General features: G+C 36.2%; 1 protein-coding gene across 3 annotated transcripts; it reads right to left on the reverse strand.

Moving 5' to 3' along the window:
• Window positions 1–1,115: 1,115 nt before the first annotated feature.
• On the reverse strand, window positions 1,116–19,405 carry LOC306845613 (GEM-interacting protein-like). Of its 3 annotated transcripts, XM_079378516.1 has the most exons (21): window positions 19,103–19,405; window positions 17,218–17,311; window positions 16,758–16,848; window positions 16,555–16,618; window positions 13,260–13,385; window positions 12,351–12,415; window positions 11,107–11,214; window positions 10,911–10,991; window positions 10,664–10,825; window positions 10,221–10,358; window positions 9,885–10,075; window positions 8,622–8,728; window positions 8,472–8,534; window positions 8,305–8,394; window positions 8,060–8,220; window positions 6,546–6,722; window positions 5,628–5,765; window positions 5,180–5,382; window positions 3,744–4,071; window positions 2,431–2,533; window positions 1,116–2,117 (listed from the first exon to the last, which is right to left on the reverse strand). In XM_079378516.1, the coding sequence occupies exons 1-21, from the start codon at window positions 19,149–19,151 to the stop codon at window positions 1,537–1,539; spliced, it is 3,120 nt and encodes a 1,039-aa protein (XP_079234642.1). In that variant the 5' UTR covers window positions 19,152–19,405; the 3' UTR covers window positions 1,116–1,536. The 3 variants fall into 3 exon arrangements, with proteins under 3 accessions (XP_079234642.1, XP_079234643.1, XP_079234644.1); XM_079378518.1 differs by lacking the exon at window positions 2,431–2,533 and having other exon boundaries at window positions 1,117–2,117; XM_079378517.1 differs by lacking the exons at window positions 16,758–16,848; window positions 17,218–17,311; window positions 19,103–19,405 and having other exon boundaries at window positions 13,260–13,380; window positions 16,555–16,585.

Below are 19,405 nucleotides of genomic sequence, written 5' to 3' on the forward strand. Positions count from 1 at the left end.
AATACATAAGTATGAATTTGTAATATAGTCGTATCAAGAGTGCAACAATACTTAGTTTGTCAGCAGACCTGTATAAAGTATGTCAAATATGGACGTTCAGGTCATTTTTGAAGTAATTAAAATGCCCAATTAAGAGCGAAGAGGTTCTAACTCGAAAAAGTCTTCAAATGCAATGCGCATCGCGTCTGTCATCTAGTGGCCAAATCATGCCACTTAACAAAGCACTTTTTTGCCCAGTTTAGCTCCAACCCCAATCAAACAGATCTGAACAAGCTAATCGAGGTCTGCAGGATTACTAGAAAGTTACAGGCAGCTGAATTTGATCAAGGTTGAAGCTAAACTGAAAGCGGACCTCGTGGGCTAGAGCTATATGAAATACAAATAATAAGCAGGTAAGATTGACAATTAGCATGTAACATAAGGCCCTGATGTGCATTTTCCTCGCTGATAATAAAACGTCTCACTGTGTGGTTTTCTCTTCAATGACTCCCCAGTGTCCAGTTATTAATGTTATATAGATGTTAATTATTGGCGATCTCATCTGTTCAGGATGGACGTTAACTGGCTTACGATTTTATTATTATTATTACATCATGAATGCGAACTAAAATGAGCTTTTAACATACTATCTCTGTATTTAAAAATGTATTTAGTTAAGTAGCCTAGTACACTTGAACCCATCTTTCATACACTAGTACACTCAAGTGGTAACTAAATGTTAAAAGTGCATTTTAGTTCATATTCATGGTGTCCCAAAACAGACACAGTTGAGTACACTTCTTAAGATAAATTTAAGATCATCTAAGTCAGGGGTGCCCAATCCTGCTCCTGCTCGACTGTCCGGCAAAGCTCAGTTCCAACTCTAATCAAGCACCTGAAGCAACTAATTAAGGTCTTCAGGATCACTTGAAAATTAAAGGCAGGTGTGTTTGATTAGAGTTGGAACTGAACTTTGCCGGACAGTCGATCGCCAGAAGCAGGATTGGGCACCCCTGACTTAGATGATCTTAAGTTTATTTTAAGAAGTACTAAAGATTCAGTTTTTGTATATTATGTACAAAATTAGTGCGCGAAAATAGAGCACTTTTAAGTACATTATGGCAGTGTACTTTTTTACACCTGGGTTTATAAAATATAAAATGTTGAAAACAAAGACGTGTTGTTGGTTACAGATGTAAACACAATAAAAAATTATGTGGTTTTAAAGAATCTGAAAACAGCAAGTAGCCAGTTATTTTTTGTTTTGTTTCCATATATTGCATATTCATCCCCCAAAGACTCATGATTCAGCATCAAACATCTACACAAGACCAGCAGTCTGTATCTCAAATAAACAGGTAAATCTGTGGCAAATTTCCAGTGAGAAAGGGAACTACCATCTGTACTGTGATTTAACTGCACCGTACGTCATGTGCCACAAAGCAGGAAATCAAAAAATGAACAGTTGTACTAAAAATACTTTACAGCCCAAAATGGGATGTATTCCAGTGAATTTGAGGAAACCCAGAAGATAAGTAAACATTGTTTCAGTCAATGTCAAACAAAATGGAGCTGCTCGTTCTTCCCTGAATCACTGCGTTTAAGCTTCAGTCCGGATAGAATCTTTTGGGCTGTTTTCTCCGTCGGACGCCTCCTCAAGGATCGGATCAGGCGCTCTCTCCCCCCCAGTGTGTTGTTTGATTGGTTGGAATTTCGTTTTCCCATTTGTCCTACATGTTCTTTAAATGAAGAAGCTACAGCTTTAACCACGTCATCCGATACAGTCCTTTTTACCCCTGCATGAGGTGCAGTCTGACTCTCAGGGGTGTATGCAGTTTTATTCTGCGGGACGGGGGTCTCGTGTAATCGGCAGTGAGTTTTTATTGGGATCTCAGGCTCAGGAGAGGAGCTGCGACTGCTGTCTGCGCTTCTTGACACAAGTCCTTCCCTGCTCCCAGGGAAATTGTCCTCGTCCCGTGACTGAGAGGCTGCTTTGAGTAATTGCGCTCCTGTCAAACCCTGCCTGTGGTACTTCACTGGCTGCCTGCTGAAGTGAGCCCTCGACTGAGTTTGTAATTGACTTTCTGCAGCCTGCTCCAAATGCACCTGAGGAGATGTTGTCGCCCTCATAGCCAGGACTAGAAGAGATAGATAAAAAACAGACATTTAATAACAACCATATCATGAACAAAACTTTTTGTTTTCATAATTAAAGATTATATATAGGCCTAGATTATAATCAAAATGCTTTTGAAAAATGTGTCTATATTTTTCCCACACATTTAGACAGAAAATGTTCCAGCATCTTATAGAAGTCAAAAGTTTGACTGAAACAGATTTGCTTATGACAGCAGGAAGGAAATTATTGGCAATGCTAGAAAAAAAACAGCAAATAGTTTGCGCAAGCAGCCAGCTGATATTGAACGTCAATGTCTTTTAAAGCCCGCCTACCTGCTCTCTCAACGGCTTCTGGGCTCAGCTGGTCCATTGCTTCATTGGATGATGACTTGTCAGAAATATAACCCTCACTTGATTCTCTCTTGATAGTGCGATTCTGTTAAAATGATAAAAATTCTGAATATACGTTGACTTGAGAGCCAATAAGGCAGAAGGGTCATTTTGATTTTTAAATTACTGTAATGTTATAATATTTTATTACTTTAATATTATTTTGTAAATAAAGTCTCAGTGAATTTAAGATTTCTTGTTAAAACTTGTTACATACACATTATCATTTAAAAGTTTGGGGTGAGTAAGATTTATAATTTATAAGACATTTATAATGTTACAAAAAATCATATTCCAAATTAATGCAGTTCATTTGTGCTTTCTATTCATCGAAGAATCAAAGAATTACAAAGTGTTTCATGGTTTCCAAAAACATAAAATTATTAAGCAGCACAACTGTTATCAACATTGTTAATAATAAAAAATGTTTTTTAAGCAGCAAGTCAGCATATTAGTATGATTTCTGAAGGATCATGTGACACTGAAGACTGGAGTAATGATGCTGAAAATTCAGCTTTATATCATAGGAATAAATTACATTTTAAAACATATTCAATTAGAAAACGGTTATTTTAAACTGCAATAATATTTCACAATATTACTGATTTTATTGTATTTTTGATCAAATAAATGCAATTCAATTTTCTTTTTTGAATGGTAATGTTCTTGTTAAGTCAGTTTTACAGCTTTAGAATTCTTGTATAAAGATTTATTATATTATATATATATGCAGGTTAGTGTTGATACAAAATGCTGGTTCAGTTCTATGGTATTTGTGAGAAACTATTTCCAGCTAACAACTAAGCAATCTTAACGTGTGGAAAACTTTGACCTTCTGAACTTCTGTTTTGGTTATTGCTAATAAGAAATTCTTAGATGGTTAAACTGTTTCAGTTAGAGGAGACTAGTCTAATAGCATAACTATTAGCATCCTCCAGGCTTTCCCATAGTAAACAACTGGGTGAGAAGCTAAAGCAGAGTGCAACAGGGGTAAGGCTCTAACACAAACACAAGCACACAGGCAAGCAAAAGTAATCTTCACAGAATAAGCGTTTAATCCCTCCAGGTCTTTCCACGGGCACGGCGGGACAATTAAGGCCCAAGCGGTGCAAGAGAGGCTCAAGCAGATCAAGATGAACTCTTTTGCCCGCACGGGCATGGTGAGCTTTTAGCATCGTCATGACAACAGCCAGCTTAAAGCACGGCCTGCATTTATTTGACTGCCGATTGTGTGAAGTCAAGTATTTATTGCCTACCTCCAGAGAGCGTGGACGTTCCCTGCCTGCGGCTTCAGGGTCCTGAGAGGAACTGTTGGCAGGAGACAAGGGACACGAGGCTCTGGGAGGGGTGTCTGGGAGGGGTGCTGTGGGAGGTGGTGGAGGAGGTGTGCTGGATCTTGTTGTGGGACCGAATATGAGGTCATAGTGTGAGATCATGAACTCCACGAGAAGAGCCTGATAGCTGGTTTCCAGCAGAGCGATCATAGACACATCTCCTGACACCAGGGGCCGCAGGAGAGTGGGGCCAAACACAATGCCCAGGTTTCCTGGAGACATCTTGTTGTCCTCGTAATGTTCCGCAACCCTGAAGAAAAGAAAGTTATGCATTAGTAGGGAACTACTTTATTTAAACAAGTGGCATATTTTTTTTTACACACTTGCTAGGGCCCATTTCTCAATACTCGGGTTACTTTTCCAAAACACGTTTTCTTTTTTTCAGATGGGCTAAACTGTGGCTCATTTTCCATTGCATTGGCATAAAATGCACTCAATGACTACTGCTTCCAAATATTCTTCTCTCACTCAAACACAATCACAACAAAAACTATATGTACTTAATTACAAGCCAATCTGAACATGTTTATTTTACATTCTCTTTTTGACCTAACACGAATAAAACAGTAATTTGCTACATTTTATTTATTATTATTTATTTATTTACATTTTTAGAGTAATATCATATTGAAATATATTCTAAATCTAATAAATGAAATACAATCAAAACAAATGCATGTAGCTAAATTAGTGTTATTTTAGTATCATTGAGATATTATACAATTTTTATTCATATTGTAAATTAGTTTTTATTAGTATAATTTCTGTTTTCATTTTCATTTTAGTTCAACCTTTTGTAATTTTGTTTTTTGTCATTTTATTCGTTTTTTAAAACATGTTTATATAGTGTTTATTAATTTTTATTTTGGATTTAGTTTTAATAATTAAGTTTATTTGATATGTTTTCATTTATGTTATTCATGTCAGGGTTTTTTCCATGTAACAAAATTAGTTTTTTGTACAGTTTCAGTTAACTATAATAAGTCTTTCAATTTCATCACCATCTACACAAAAGTGAAAACTTTGAAATAATGAACCATGTAACATACAGTACAGTGAATTCTAATAATAAAATAAAATAAAAAATTGTATTGTTGGCATTAGTGTTTTTAGGTCATTGTTTTATGAGTGACAAAGTTTGCTGCGTGACGATCTTTGCTAGTGTTCAAAAGAATGAGCTGATTTGAGACACACATATTTTGCTCATTTTAGTGCATTCTGGATGTGAAATTTACTGCAGTGCCAAGCTGACTTCAAGTTGGTTAGGAGAACTGTATGAAGAGATTGGAAAAAGTGACCTAAATATTGAGAAATGGGCCCTAGAACACACTGTAATGTGATTTCACACAGTATGGTACCTGTTCAAGTGGGCCATCATGTGCTGCACTGTGTTGTAGTTACACAGAGGCAGTCGTCCGATGAGTTCTCTGAGTTTGACCACAGTACTCGTCACAATCCCAGCAGTCTCGGCAGCATGGTCCTTTTCACTAAGCCTCTGAATCACCTTACCCGCATTGATGAAGTCGTTGTAAAGGTCAAAGGTGAGTAACGGCTCTGGAAGCTGTGAAAGAGGAAGACGGGGTGTGGCGTTATATATTTTAAGCAGGGTCGTAACCCCAATAGACATTGAGGACAAGCTCCCAACTACATAGAAATGGCCAAATTGCCCCCTCCCCCCCAATATTAGATATTCTTGATGCTGCTCTGCATTACATATGCATCATGTAATTGTTCTGAATCATACTGAATCATGCCTTGGTTTTAGTTAATGAGAAAGTTATTAGCTGTACATGTGTGTGTGTTCACCTCTTTGAAGAAATGCTTGAGTACGGAGGTGATGTCATGTGGTGAGAGGTCGCCAAGGTCAACTTGGTCTTTCTGGATTTCAAAAGCCTGACATAACTTCAGAATGCGAGGTTTGGATCCACTGATTCTGTAAACTCCCTGGATGTAGAGAAAAGAACAAGAGATTGAAGACAGCTATATTATTTCATTGTCTGAAGAAAGTGCGAGTGGTGTTTGCCCATGCAAAACTTGCTGTTATGATGCTATAGGGTGTTACTAAAATATTCTGAGAGGCCTGCAACTGCTCTGCACACTACACAACTTTTAAAGTCACAACAGCTTTTAAAACACTAGGTGAATTTGTAAATGTTTACAGAGAAAAAACTGTAAATCATACACTAAACGACTAAGGATCACACATTTCCAGACTTTGAAGTCTGAAGTAGATTTGGCTCGGGGGTCCTTCAGTTTAATTCAATGGAATTTGTAGTCTGTTTTATCATTTGCAAAATGAAAACTGTAAATATAATTACTTAGAAAAGTAATAGCACATCCTTCCACAACAAGCCACACTAAAAACTACAAATCACTAGTTTGTCGGCCAGAAATGAAAATTCATCTCTTTTCAAACTGCATGATATAGATCTTAATTTTTTTGGTGACCTTGTAATCTTTAATAAGAATGTCATAACGGACTTCTCCAATCATTCAGGATTAAACCCGCCCCTGCAACGGCCATTTCTCAACATTCAATCAAAAACCAATGCACAGAACCAAGCCACCTCCTGCATCTTTTTTGATAATCAGATACTTATCAATACAATTGCGTACATACCGACATTGGGAGAAAAGATCAGTCGCTACTTTTATTTCATTGTGACTTTATCAAGCACCATTATCGCTTCATAACATCACAAGATTCATGTACTGAGTTCCTACCTGGACTCCGAGAGCCCTGTTCTCAATCTCTTCTGTGCAGCGCAGGACAACGAAGGGCACAGAGTCTTGGCTCTCTCTGGGCAGCAGGGAGAACTCCATCCCAAAGATGAAGCCTCTCCTGTGCTCACACTCCATCTGGCACACCTCCAGGCACTTCCTGTGGACTGCAAGGCCACACTGGCAAGAGAGGAGCAACTGTCAAACCGCCATATTCTGACCAGTGCACAGTCAAATAAGGAGTGGCTCTTTTCTTTTATGAACTAGTCATGTAGGTGCTTAGTCATATCCAGTACATCACCAGAAGTAAACTGAGGTTAAATGTCTAAAAAATAGAGCGCAGTATGTGGCTTCCCCAAGTAAAAATCCCACTCATTTTCAGGTTTAAGGACAATTTAAAAACCTTTGTCAATAGACCTGCCATTAGCTCTGAGATTGTTATTTAATGATATGATTCAAGATTTCATCTTCAGTTTCAAATGTAATTTATTTTATTTATCCTGATTTTTGACTACACTACCCATAATCCACCCAACTGACCTCCCACTCTCATGAAGCATTGCTTAGTAATCTTACACTAATAAAACAAACAAATATTTTTGTATATATATATATTCAAGAATACCCTAGTGAAAATAAATATACTAAAATATTTAAAATACATTTATTTTGTGCACAACAAATAAGTATACAACAAATACATTCACATATTTATGTGCTTAATAAAAATACTGTGCAATTGTATTTAATTAATGCACTTTGTGCACATTGTGGGTAAGTAGTGCTAAAGTCCAGCTAAAGATATAATAAAGTATATTTGATTGTGCTAATGTGGAACTATACTGCAAGTATACTTCAGGTGCACTTTAAATATCTTCCATTTAAAGACCAATATTATACAGAGATCATATCCTTATTAATAGTGATATTAAAACACATTTTAGGCTTAATATTAAGAAATGTGTTTTGTGCAGTAAAGAAATACAATAAATAAAGTTTAATTACACTTTTATATCAGTAAGTCTAAGTGATAAGTCAATAAATACGTCAATGCATTTGAAGTATACTTAGTATGAATAAATGTATTTTAAATAAATTATGGCATAGTTTTTTTCTAGGGTATAACAAACTACAAATATATTGTATTTTATAACAGTGGCTTACAATCTATCTATATTGTATATTCAAATCTATATTGTACTGTAGTTTCATTTGAAAAAAAGTAGATTTTAGCATACTTTATAATATATTTAAGTGCAAACTGAATCTAATGGTCTCAGACACTTAATGTATGTTTTTACAATTCAATCAAAATGTATTATATTTTGTAATGTTATACCACAATGTATAATTTGTATTAAAAGCAATTAGTTGAAATTTAGAGTGCTTTTTTGACCCACTGCAGTATGATTTATTTGTAATTTCACAATTACATTGAAATATGGTTGAGTGTACTGTCTTCAATTCACTGCTTAGATCTTTAACCAAAGAGCTTCACACGTTTTTCTGACACTCACCTCTTCACACTCAATGCCGTTGACCAGGATGTAATTGTCACATTGCTTACACTTGACCATCTTGCTCTTCATTTTTTTCAGTCTGTGGGTCAGTGCTGCATGTGATGCATTTCGTGGTTTGCATGTCATTCCGTTGCTGTCAGACAAACCCTCTTCACTCTCTGCACACACAAGAAGAAGATTCAACAACTGCATTGTCAGCCATAAAAATGCAGAAAGTGTAAATGATGAAAAGCATCTCATACCTGCTTCTTGCAGAGTGTCTTTCTCATCAAGATCATCAGAAGACATGGTTCCTGTGGAGGAGGCCTTGGGCAGCTTACGGCTCCCATAAGCTTCAGAGAGGAGACATATGACTAACCTATTTACAGATGAGACAATTACTTCATAAGTTACAATAGATTTTCCCTACCTGGACTGGACAGTGATTCAAGACTTCCTCCGGTGCTGTCTCTGTCACTGTGACCAGGACGTCCTGCACATCAACAAATCACACGAAAATGTTCAAGTGCGCTTCATCTGGTTGAGTTATATATAAGAAAATGTGTGAGAGGAGACGTACGTCCATCTACTAAACTGCTGCTGTGTTTCAGTTCCTCTGGTAGCACATAGGAATCTTGTTGGTAACTTGGAGCAGTGCTTTGTTTACGTCGACTTGTTGGTGGGGATCTGTGAAATATACAAAAATCCAACTCAAATGATGTGGTTGCAATTGAAGTAAGCTTTAGTCGACTGATATTACAGGCAATTCAGTTCTGTTCACAATAAACTTCACTGGGCTTTAGCAACTGATTCATGCAGTTATGATGTTACAATGAAAAACCTAGCAAATCTCAACAACAACAAAAGAAAAGACAAAAGGCAAACACTAAAACAAATGTATGTTTCCATGTTAAAGTGTTTTTTTTGGCCTTTTTGACATCTACAATGGCATAATTAAAGTACCTTGGTTTTTACCCAGGAATTTTTCTGGTTTTCTTGAAAGATTGCCTTCAATTATATTATATGATACACTATACTGGCAAAAGTATTGGGTCACCCCCTTCTAATGAACAGGTTTGACTACTTTAGTCATTTCCATGAGTACAAATGTTAATGTTTAAGCAGACCAGTCAAGTTCTTCCACACTGACTGAATCACAGTCTTTATACACAGAGGCACTGTCATGTTAGAATAGAAAAGGGTCCTGTCCAAACTGTTGCTATAAAATTAAAAACACACAATTCCCTAGAATATCATTATATGCTTAAACATTAAGATTTGTACTCATATAAATGACTAAAGTAATCAAACATGTTCATTAGAAGGGGGTGACCCAATACTTTTGGCAATATAGTGTATCATATGCTAATTGTGCTGTATATATATAAAACATGCAAACTAGAATTCAAAAGTTTGTGGTCAGTAAGATTTTATGTTTTTGAAAGAAGTTTTTTGTGGTCAACCAGACTGTTTACTTGATGTTCACTTGATAAAAAAGCTGAATTTTCAGCACCATTACTCCAGTTTTCAGTATCACATGATTCTTCAGAAATCATACTAATATGCTGATTTACTGCTCAAATAACATTTATTACTACTGTACGTTGAAAACAGTTGTACTGCCTTATATTTTTGTAGAAAACCTTATACATTTCTTTTAGGATTCTTTGTTGAATAGAAAGATCAAACGAAGAACATTTATTTCAAATGGAATCTTGTCTTTATTGTCACTTTTGAGTAATTGAATGCTTCCTTTCTTGATGAAAACATTCATTTGTTTAAAAAAAAAAATACAAATCTTACTGACTTCCTGCAACTTACAAGTCTTGTGTGTCCTCCTTACCTCTTGTTTTGGGGGATGAACTCCTGAAATGTGAAGTTGTGGAGAGGTTGTTCGGGCAGGTGCTTTCCCAAGATGTAGTGCAGGTAGGGGTCACCTGGATCACAGGGTCTGCAGGTCAGTTCTAAGTTCTGGTAGCCCAGAGGAACCGGCTCAGTCTGCTGCCGCTGGTAATAAAACATGTTCACCGTTGCCTGACAGAAGAATAAGACAAAGACAGCTGTTTCTATGGTTGCTAGTTTATTCTGAGGGGTTACTTAACAGTGCAAACCAAAAGAGCCCACTTTCTATAGTAGATGATTACTTTTCATTTTAAGGTGTCTCTAATGGTGAACCAACCTCTTTTAGCACAGTGTCTCCTTGACAGATGAGCTTGCGAATGTGGACAAGGATTTTGCGCTTCACCTTCTCCAGCTCTTTCTGATGGTTGTTCGCTTCACACACACACTGCCTGTACAGCATCTCAGTCTCTATAACCTGCACAGTAACAAAGCATAATGATAAATATCATAGTGAAGAGATGATGATTAACAAAAAACATATTTATGTTTGGTTATTTGAAGAAATAATCCTAAATGTTGCATTTCAAATACACTGATGATAATATCATATTTAAATAATTAAGGGAAAGCATTTTATAATCTCACATAAATAGTATGTTTGCTTGAAATTGTCTTGATGAAATATATGAACCGAGACAGTAATGTTATTGAGAAAGCCTATTGTTTTTATAGTTTTGTGTTGATGTGAAATGATAGAACGAGCCATATACTCAAGATGACCTTCGTTTGGGCGTCATCTCTGGACTTCCTCCTCTTGTCCAGGGTTTTGTAACCCCCTGTATCCTCTTCAGCTTTGGCTGTCATGGCTTTGGCCTTCTCCAGCTCCTCACAGCGCTGCTGATATTGCTGTCTTGCTCTCTTCAGCGCAGACACAGCATCATTCTAATGCACAGAAAATGACCAGTCACATTACTGGAAAAGCTGATCAAAAACACACACATTATCAACCACAGCACTATGAACTGACCATCCTCTTCTGCTCTTTAGACCACTGCTCTTTGAATTCCCGTCGCCACTTGTCAATTTCGTTCCTCTTGGCCGAGAGAGCCTGTGGGATAGATAGCAGAATCCCACAAGATATTAGATATTATGTATTAGATGTTAGATATTATGTTTGAGATTTCTTGCATTTGTTATAAAGATTGTTTGGACAGATGGAGCACCTGGTAGCAGCGCTGTTGAATGAGTTCAGCAGTTTGTTTGGCTGATGTGCTGCTTTTGATATCATGTTCAAACGCCTGTGTGTAGATGTTCTGCAGAGGCATCATGTCCTGTGGAGCGCGTCCAAACACATGCATTAAGGCGAACAGCAAACAATGTGTTCTTTACACAACAGGACAACAGAACAGTTACATTACAGTGTTTGTTCAGGGGTACAAGCGTTTATTGCATTCTCTTTTTGTTACATTAAAGTCAAATGAAAGTTTTTCTTTCTTTTTATCATTTATGCATATTTAGATGGTGAGCTAAACAAAGTACGAAATTAAATTATAAATCATTTCAGTGTTTCTTAATATTAAAATTATTTTGTTTATCATTTTTAATGATGACTGCTACTGTTGTAGTGTCATTTCCATGACAATTTTTTTTGTTTTTTTTTTTACAAAAGAGACAACAGTGTCAGAAATGCTTGAAATAAATTAAATATAATGCGAAGAAATCAACATAATTGTCTTGTATCATACGTTTTCTGAAATGCTATGTTTATATACGAAAATAAGGCATTATCTAATTAAATACACACTAATTTACATACATTTTCAAAAATTTAAACATTGGATAAAGCCAGGTTTATTCTTGTTCTTGATATTTCTTTTTCAGAAAATACTGTCAACAGCCAGAAAAAATATTTACACATTGTTTTTAGGAATAAATTAAAATATAAATATAAATTAGGCAAGAGATTGTATTGTTATTGTTACATACAGACAAAAATACATACATTTAATAAAATTAAATCTGAAATGTGAAAATCTGAAATTTAGGCAGTAGTCTGAAAGAAGTCAATTTATGAAAGCAAAATCGCCCAAAATCTCAAAACTTAGAAGTGCCTTTCCACAAATAAAATATAATTGAATTGTGTGTATTTAGTATACCTAAAATGCTAACTATAAAATCAGCCTTAGCAATACAAAGTGTCAGCAATTGTTTTATTGTTTACAGTTGTTAAATGTTAATTCTACCACTATTGTTTCTATAACATGCTATGGATGCTATACAATCTTGTGCAAATTTTCATGCCTTTCTATAAAAAAAATAAAAATGCATGTATGTAAATACACTGTTTAGTATTGTTGGTAGAAAAAGTAATAAACTAGTTAGAGTATTAAGTGTGTTTTAAAAGAGTTACCAAATAGCTAAAAAAAATCTCTTTATACATTTTGTGTAGACACACACACATTTTTACCTGAAGAGCAACACATGACTTGGCTGCATCCGCTGCTCTCATAATACTCTTTGAGAACTCTTGCTCTGTAAACAAACAACATGATTTCATAATCACATAATGCACCAAATCATAATAGCAGAAGAAAGAGGTGAATGGAAAATACGATTGACCGATATAAATAGTTTGCATCTGTATCGATGAACAGAGTGTTTCAAAACATCAATACAACTGTGAGTGGACATTAGGTGACATAACTGGATTAGGCCATAACCCATTAGCATTACAGCTCAATGGAAAATAGGATATTCATCATCACCGATTCCAGGAATACCACACTGACTCATGTTTTACAGTGGTAATGTACTTTATGCTTTCCCTGTTCTGTTCATTCATTCATTATTATTGACGCATATCCTTGCTCTGTTTCATATTTTGAGTATAAGTACTATCTCTTTTTGCTCTGGTTATAAATCACACTATAGGTTATAGCAAAAATATACAATATCTCAGCTACAGGTTATAACTGGCTTGTGTGCTGACACAAAAAACATCTTCAGTCTCCTGCTGTTGCCCTAAAAATGGGCTAGTAGTTTGTCTCAGTATTGGGTGTAAAGGCATTAGACACTTTTAGGAACCTATCAGTAACCTTCCACTAGAGAGCGCTGTGAGGGATGACGTGTTAAAGGTCACTTCATCCTATCTCAGGTGTTGTTTAGCACAACTGATATTCTCTCAGAGATCCAAATTTAGACTCTTATTCTGTTTCCAGGAAGAAGTCCCTCAGCTTCTCTTCTAGACAAAAATGAAAGATTTCTATATTTTGAATGAAATGAAAGGCATTTCTATATTTTTCTGAGTTAGTGGATGTGTTCCTGTGACTATTTGACAGAAATTCATGCAATCAAAGATTCAATTTAAAACACTCACCCAGGCTGATTCTTTTGTCCATCCAGGCCAACAGGTCTTTGGCATAACGGCACCACATTTTGGCATACTGCAGGGCGAGCTCCACGCCACCCTCGCAGCGACACAGGGTCAGGTCGGCATCCTGGGCTGAGGGGGAATACATCAGCATCAACGGATCGTGTGCATGCCTTACTCTATAAGCTAAACCCAGCTCGGGACTGGCAGAAGCTTGACCTCAACCAGTTTTAATGATCCTGTCGGCTGTTACTATACAGGATAAATCTCCTGTATCTTCAAAAGAAGTAAAGGCAAAGCTTTGGGAAATGCTGAGTTGTGGTACATGCCCAAAGTTGGCATCACAACAAAGACTGTTGCCCAAAAAAGCAACTTAATTGTTAAAAACAATGCAGTAAGCCATCATTCTCCACATGTCTGTTAAAGACGTCATAAACAAGCACTGAATCATAACATCTGTGATAATCCAAGGGAAAAGTAGAATCCCTGCGACTCTCCACCACAATATTCCGGATTGGGAATTCAATATCCATGCAAGATTTGTGTATAGGGAACTCCTGAGCTCGCTCAGTAGAGTCCATGAGGCTTTAGGGCTCAGCAGTGAGTGTGTGAGGATTTCACAGAGACCGAGACAGTTCACCCTCCCTCTGTCTGCTGTCTCCTCCCTGTGCATTAAATGCTAAAAATCTGATCTGATCAAAACATCAGAACTAAAAACATACATTTTCTCCATCATCCCTCCAATTGTAGTGTTTCTATCCAACTTCTATCCTCCCATACTTCCTGTCTCATTTTAATCCATTTGTATGTGTGTACATGTTTGGCACAGAGGGGAGGGGAAATAATCCAGGACAGTAGCAGACTGTTGAGTGATGGTCTTTAGATTAGGGTGGGGTTGACTTCCTGATATAAGGATATTGGTATCTCATCATTACTTTATGCTCTCCTAAACTCTCTTTCTCTCTTTTTGCTTCTCTAATAGTTATATATTGCATAAACAGTTAAGCCTATATTTTAATAGGAGTCGTAAAAAAAAAAAATAAATAGTGACACTGCAATACAATAACATCCGTTACTACGAAGCATAAAAAAAATCAAATTCTCATTAGTGTGAAAATAATCTTATTCTCATTACCGATGTAAAAATCCCACAATGTTAAAAAATCTCATTGTTATTACTGTGATGTAAAAAATACTCATGCTCATTACCATGACGCGTAAATATCTGTCATTACCTTAATGTTAAAAACCTCTCATTCTCATTACTGTGATGCGCTAAAGTCTCATTCTCGTTCGTGTGATGTGATTTTTATTTATTTTTTTTCATCACTGTGATGCAAAAAAAAATCTAATTCTCATTACCGTGATCCGTAATTAATCTAATTCTTTTTACTCTGATGCAAAAAACCTATTTCTGGTTATGCAACATGAACAATTTCTCTCTTATTACTCTGATGTGAAAAACCTTACTCTCATTACCATAATGTGAAGAAAAACTCATTGTCATTACCATGACATGAAAAATCTCTTTCTCGTTACAGAGATGCAGAAAAAAAATCTAATTTTCATTACTGTGATATGTAATCTTTTCTTTTTACACTGATGCAAAAAAAAGAAAACTCATCCTCGTTACACTATGCAAAAAATCTCATTCTTATTACTGTGACATGTAATTAATCTAATACTTAAGCCTATAACCCTGGTCCAAAAAAAAAAAAAAATGTTACCGCAACATGAAAAATCTCATTCTCATTACTGTGATGCAAAACAAATCTCATTGTCACTGCCTTAATGTTAAAAAAAAAACTTCTTCTCATTACTGTGACGTGAGGAGTCTCATTTTCATTACCGTGATGCAGAAAAAGGCAAAATATTTATGATACTGTCAGTCCTCTGTCATGTGTGTCATGTGTTCCCGCCTCTTGTGTCTATATTTGGTTTGTTTCCTGTCCTTGTTTAGTGTGATTATTAGTTAATTCCGTTCAGCTGTGTTTTAGTCATTAGCCTGTGTATTTAAGTTCCTGCCTGTTCAGTTTCGTGTCATCTGGTCTACTCGTTACTCCCCGGTGTTCCTGTCTGTGTCTACCTTGCCTTGTCTTGCCCTGCCTTGTTTTCATTAAAGACTGTTATTTTGAGTTTGCATCCTCGTCTCATGTTCCACGTTCATCCTTGCTGTGTGCACCGTGACAGATACATTATTTAATTTGTAAAGCAAAATATAATTTCTTCTACTTCTTATTCTTTCTTTTTATTCCGGCATGAATTATGGACTCTTTGTGAGATTAAACCATATGCTGGTCAATCCAGCCATTTGTTATTTAACCATTTAAAATTAATATATATGATTTAATATGATGTTTAATAGGATACAAGACAATAAACCCACAGTTTTATCCAGGGTAGTCATGAAAAGTCTCTGCTTAGTCAGCCCATTAGGTTGATCAGGTCTCACAGTGGGGGTTTGAACTAGGCTAAGAACATACGGTTGATACTGCAGTCTGTCTCAGGTGTGAGTAATGAAGGTGAGGTGCTTTGTGAGTACCAGCCAAGGTATCATCTCGAAGGTCACTGTGCGGATGCTTTATTTAAACTTTGAGTGTTATCGTAATTCCTAATCTCAGCTAGCAAACAGCTATATGATCACAGGACAAGCAGGTCTAGCCAAGGTAGCAGCCAAGGAAGATGACGTCAATATATAGCTATTCAATACAGCACAGCTATCACCTAATCAAAATAATCTTATTTTATTTTGGTTACATCTCTCTTCTTCATAATTTACAGTTCATATGTACTACTCTAATTTTATATAAAGATTACAGGTCTATATCTAACATGCTATCCTATTCTATCCTATCTCACTACAGTTTTCGTGGGGTGGATCAGCGGGAAAAACAGAGCAGCTGTCTGACACTTTAATCTGCTCTCTAACCCCCATCCGGTGCTAATCTTGTTAGCGAGAGGCAATTAGTCCATATGGCTAATTACACGTAAACAGTGCAGGTTGAAGAAGAGAGATTTAGTGGCGTGACATGATGCCTCCGGGCCTGATCAGTCACTCTCTTTGCTTTGCTCCTCTCAGATATCAGTCATTGCTGTCTATGTCCAAATGTTGGAAAGAAGACTATTTCGAGTCAATCAACCACAATGAACCCGGCTGGATGTATGATATTCATTCTAATATTTGTGGGGGCACAAACAAACTGTTTATTGCAAATCTCATTAATCTTTCACCCTGTTAGTCTTCCTCCAAATGTCCAGCATGCAAACATGTATGGGACACAATGATCTTAAAAAGAATTACCGGTTACAGCGCAGTCTTTTTCCTCCTCCTCACGGCAGATCTTCAACGACTCTACATCTTCACCCTGAAAAACACACAGCTTTTAATATTCACCGTAAACCTCATTGCTTGAGAGAGATTGTTGAACCCAAAAGTATCATGAAATATGAGTACGAGTATATGAAAAAAAGAGTGGGAACAATAATTCATCAATCATGTCTCACTGTAATATCATCCAGATCAGCGTTCAGTGTGGTGTCTGCTGAAGTGTCTGTTAAAGACAGTGAGTCTTCCAGTAGCAGCTCATCCACAGTCCTGAGAAATCAAATCAGCCGACACAAAGATATTAAAAATGAAACGTTCTCACAGAGCCAAAACAGAGCCGATCTTTCATTTATTCAAACTATTTTTATGCTCTTAAAAATAAAGGTTGTTTATCGTCATGGTTTCATGAAGAAAATTATGATCCATGGAATCGTTCCACTACACAAAAGGTTCGTTATAGTAGAAAAAGATTGTTTTGATTATTAAAATGTGCTTCAAAGTAAGAAATAAATTGTTCTTTTAAGATATTAAGGTTCCTCTTGATAAACCCAAAATTATTGTTCTATGGCATCCCTGCAAAAAACCCTCTTTTGGAACCTTTATTTTTAAGACTGATATTTCATGTAAAGGTGTACATACGAGCATGTCAATGTCAGATCCAAGTTAGCGTCAAAATCACGTAATATCTCACTGTAACGCTTGGTTTCTGAGTGCCGGACTGAGGTACCACCATCTGAAACAGAAGAATAAGACAGGTCATGATGCCGCATGTGATCTTGTAAAATGAAAATCTGATTACAAAAATAAGTTGGTTACATTTTATTTTAAGGTGTCCTTACTACAGTCTAATTATACATGTAAGTACTGAGTAATATTAATTAACCACATGTAATTAGTTGCATGCAATTATGCATAATTTATTGTTATTACAATAGTAAGCAGATGTAACAAGGACACCGTAAAGTAAAGTGTTACCAAAAAGTTCTAACCTATGTTCATATCATAATAAATATTTTGGATTATTGACATTATTAACTTCTTTCCCATGATACAAGGAAAACACATACAATAACCAACAGTAAAAAAAAAAACATTAATATTAATACTGTTACAAACTGAAATTCTATGCCATTAATCTTAAAAACAAAATTCTTTAATTTTCTAAATGTTTTTTCTTTCTTTCCCCATTTAAACTATACACAATATAACACAGGATGCAAATAATAACTCAATTCCTAAAGGAACCTTAAAGACCATTTGCTGTTTAATAAAAGTCTGATTGTATAGATACAATCTATTCAGTCAGTTTACTATTAGTCAATTTATTACTGTCGATTTACTGTTGTAGTTTTGATATTATGAAAAAATGACAATTTTAAGTAATACGTGTAACATGGACAGTGTAATGCAAAACAAGTTAAAGTATGATAACACTTTTTTGTGAAGAAGGCTGCTGATTGAGGTTGAAGTACACAAACTTTTGTGTGAACACTTGCAGGAACTGGAACTTAAGCTTTTAGCACAAATCATTTTATTGCATATTTTAAAGCTAGTAAATTACTTAAATTCACACATGCTTTTCTGGGTTTTTACTTAATGTGAACTCTCTGAAGTTACCCTTGAATGCACATCTGCAATGCTGTAAATGTGGCTCTGAACATGCGAAGTGTCACACTAATGCTGCACTAACAAAGAAAGTGTCACAGTCAATCTCTCTTTCTCTTTTTCTCTGACATGCTCCATTTAGGTCAACCACATCCTGTCTAGGTTTGGTAACATGCTCTGCTACAGGGACAATAAGGACTTGTTTTTGATGAAGAGATTAGTTCAGATGTATGGAATAAGACTTTTCTCTTCATCTCCATTTTGTTTGGCAAAAATCACCCACCGGATGTGAAAGTCATCTCATGGATGGCACTGCGGTTATGCTGTTAGTTGTTACACAGAATGTTTTAATGCCCATTCTGATAATTATTTCAAACAGATAATGTTAAATGACATGTGACACTTAAAGTGCTTGAAACAAGAAGCGCTGCATCTATCACAAATTATTTGAAACCAGTGCATGTGACTTCCTCCCACTGAGGTCTTAATGAGGTTTATTTCCACATCCTGGACTTAATCCAGTTATATGTTTTCTGAGAATTTAAAAAAAAGAACAATAAATTATAAAAGAAACAAAATAAATTTTTAAAAATTCCAATACACAGTGGCAAATAATACACTTTTTTTTGGGCAATTTTTTTTACATGTGGAAAGTAGTCATAAGTCACCCCAAGATATGGTAATTTTGTACATATGTCAAAATGTCCTACACATGAAAACTTCCTTGCCATGTAACTTTTGTACAAATGCAAAATGGACAAGACAGGAAGTGCTCTGATCATTGCATGCAACACAAACACGCAAGCACACACATGCAAAGAAAGAGAACAAAAGCCAGATATACACATATCCAGCTTAAAGCTGTGGCTAGATTGGCTACAACAAAAACACATTTTCCTCAAAGTCTCATGTAACTCACCCTGAACCTTTGGTTTCCTCAACTGTGCAGTCTCTGCTGCCTCCTCCATCTAGTCCTCTACTGACGAACCAGCAGCTCACAACAGACCGTGTTCGTGTTGTCATCCAGCAGTTAGTCCATCCACTCCAGCTGAAGATGATTCGGTCAGAATCATCACCTTTCATCGAACACTGACACAGAGCATGAAGACTGTGTGGTTTTTGATAACTCTGCTCTCTCTTCTCTCGCAGCGCCACTTCTCTTCCTCTAAAGCAAAGGTTGGCCAATGTTCTTTCACCATCGTATGAGGAGGAAGTTTGTCTC

Source organism: Barbus barbus (genome assembly GCF_936440315.1).
Source record: "Barbus barbus genome assembly, chromosome: 3".
In the NCBI taxonomy this organism is placed as follows: Eukaryota; Metazoa; Chordata; class Actinopteri; order Cypriniformes; family Cyprinidae; genus Barbus; species Barbus barbus.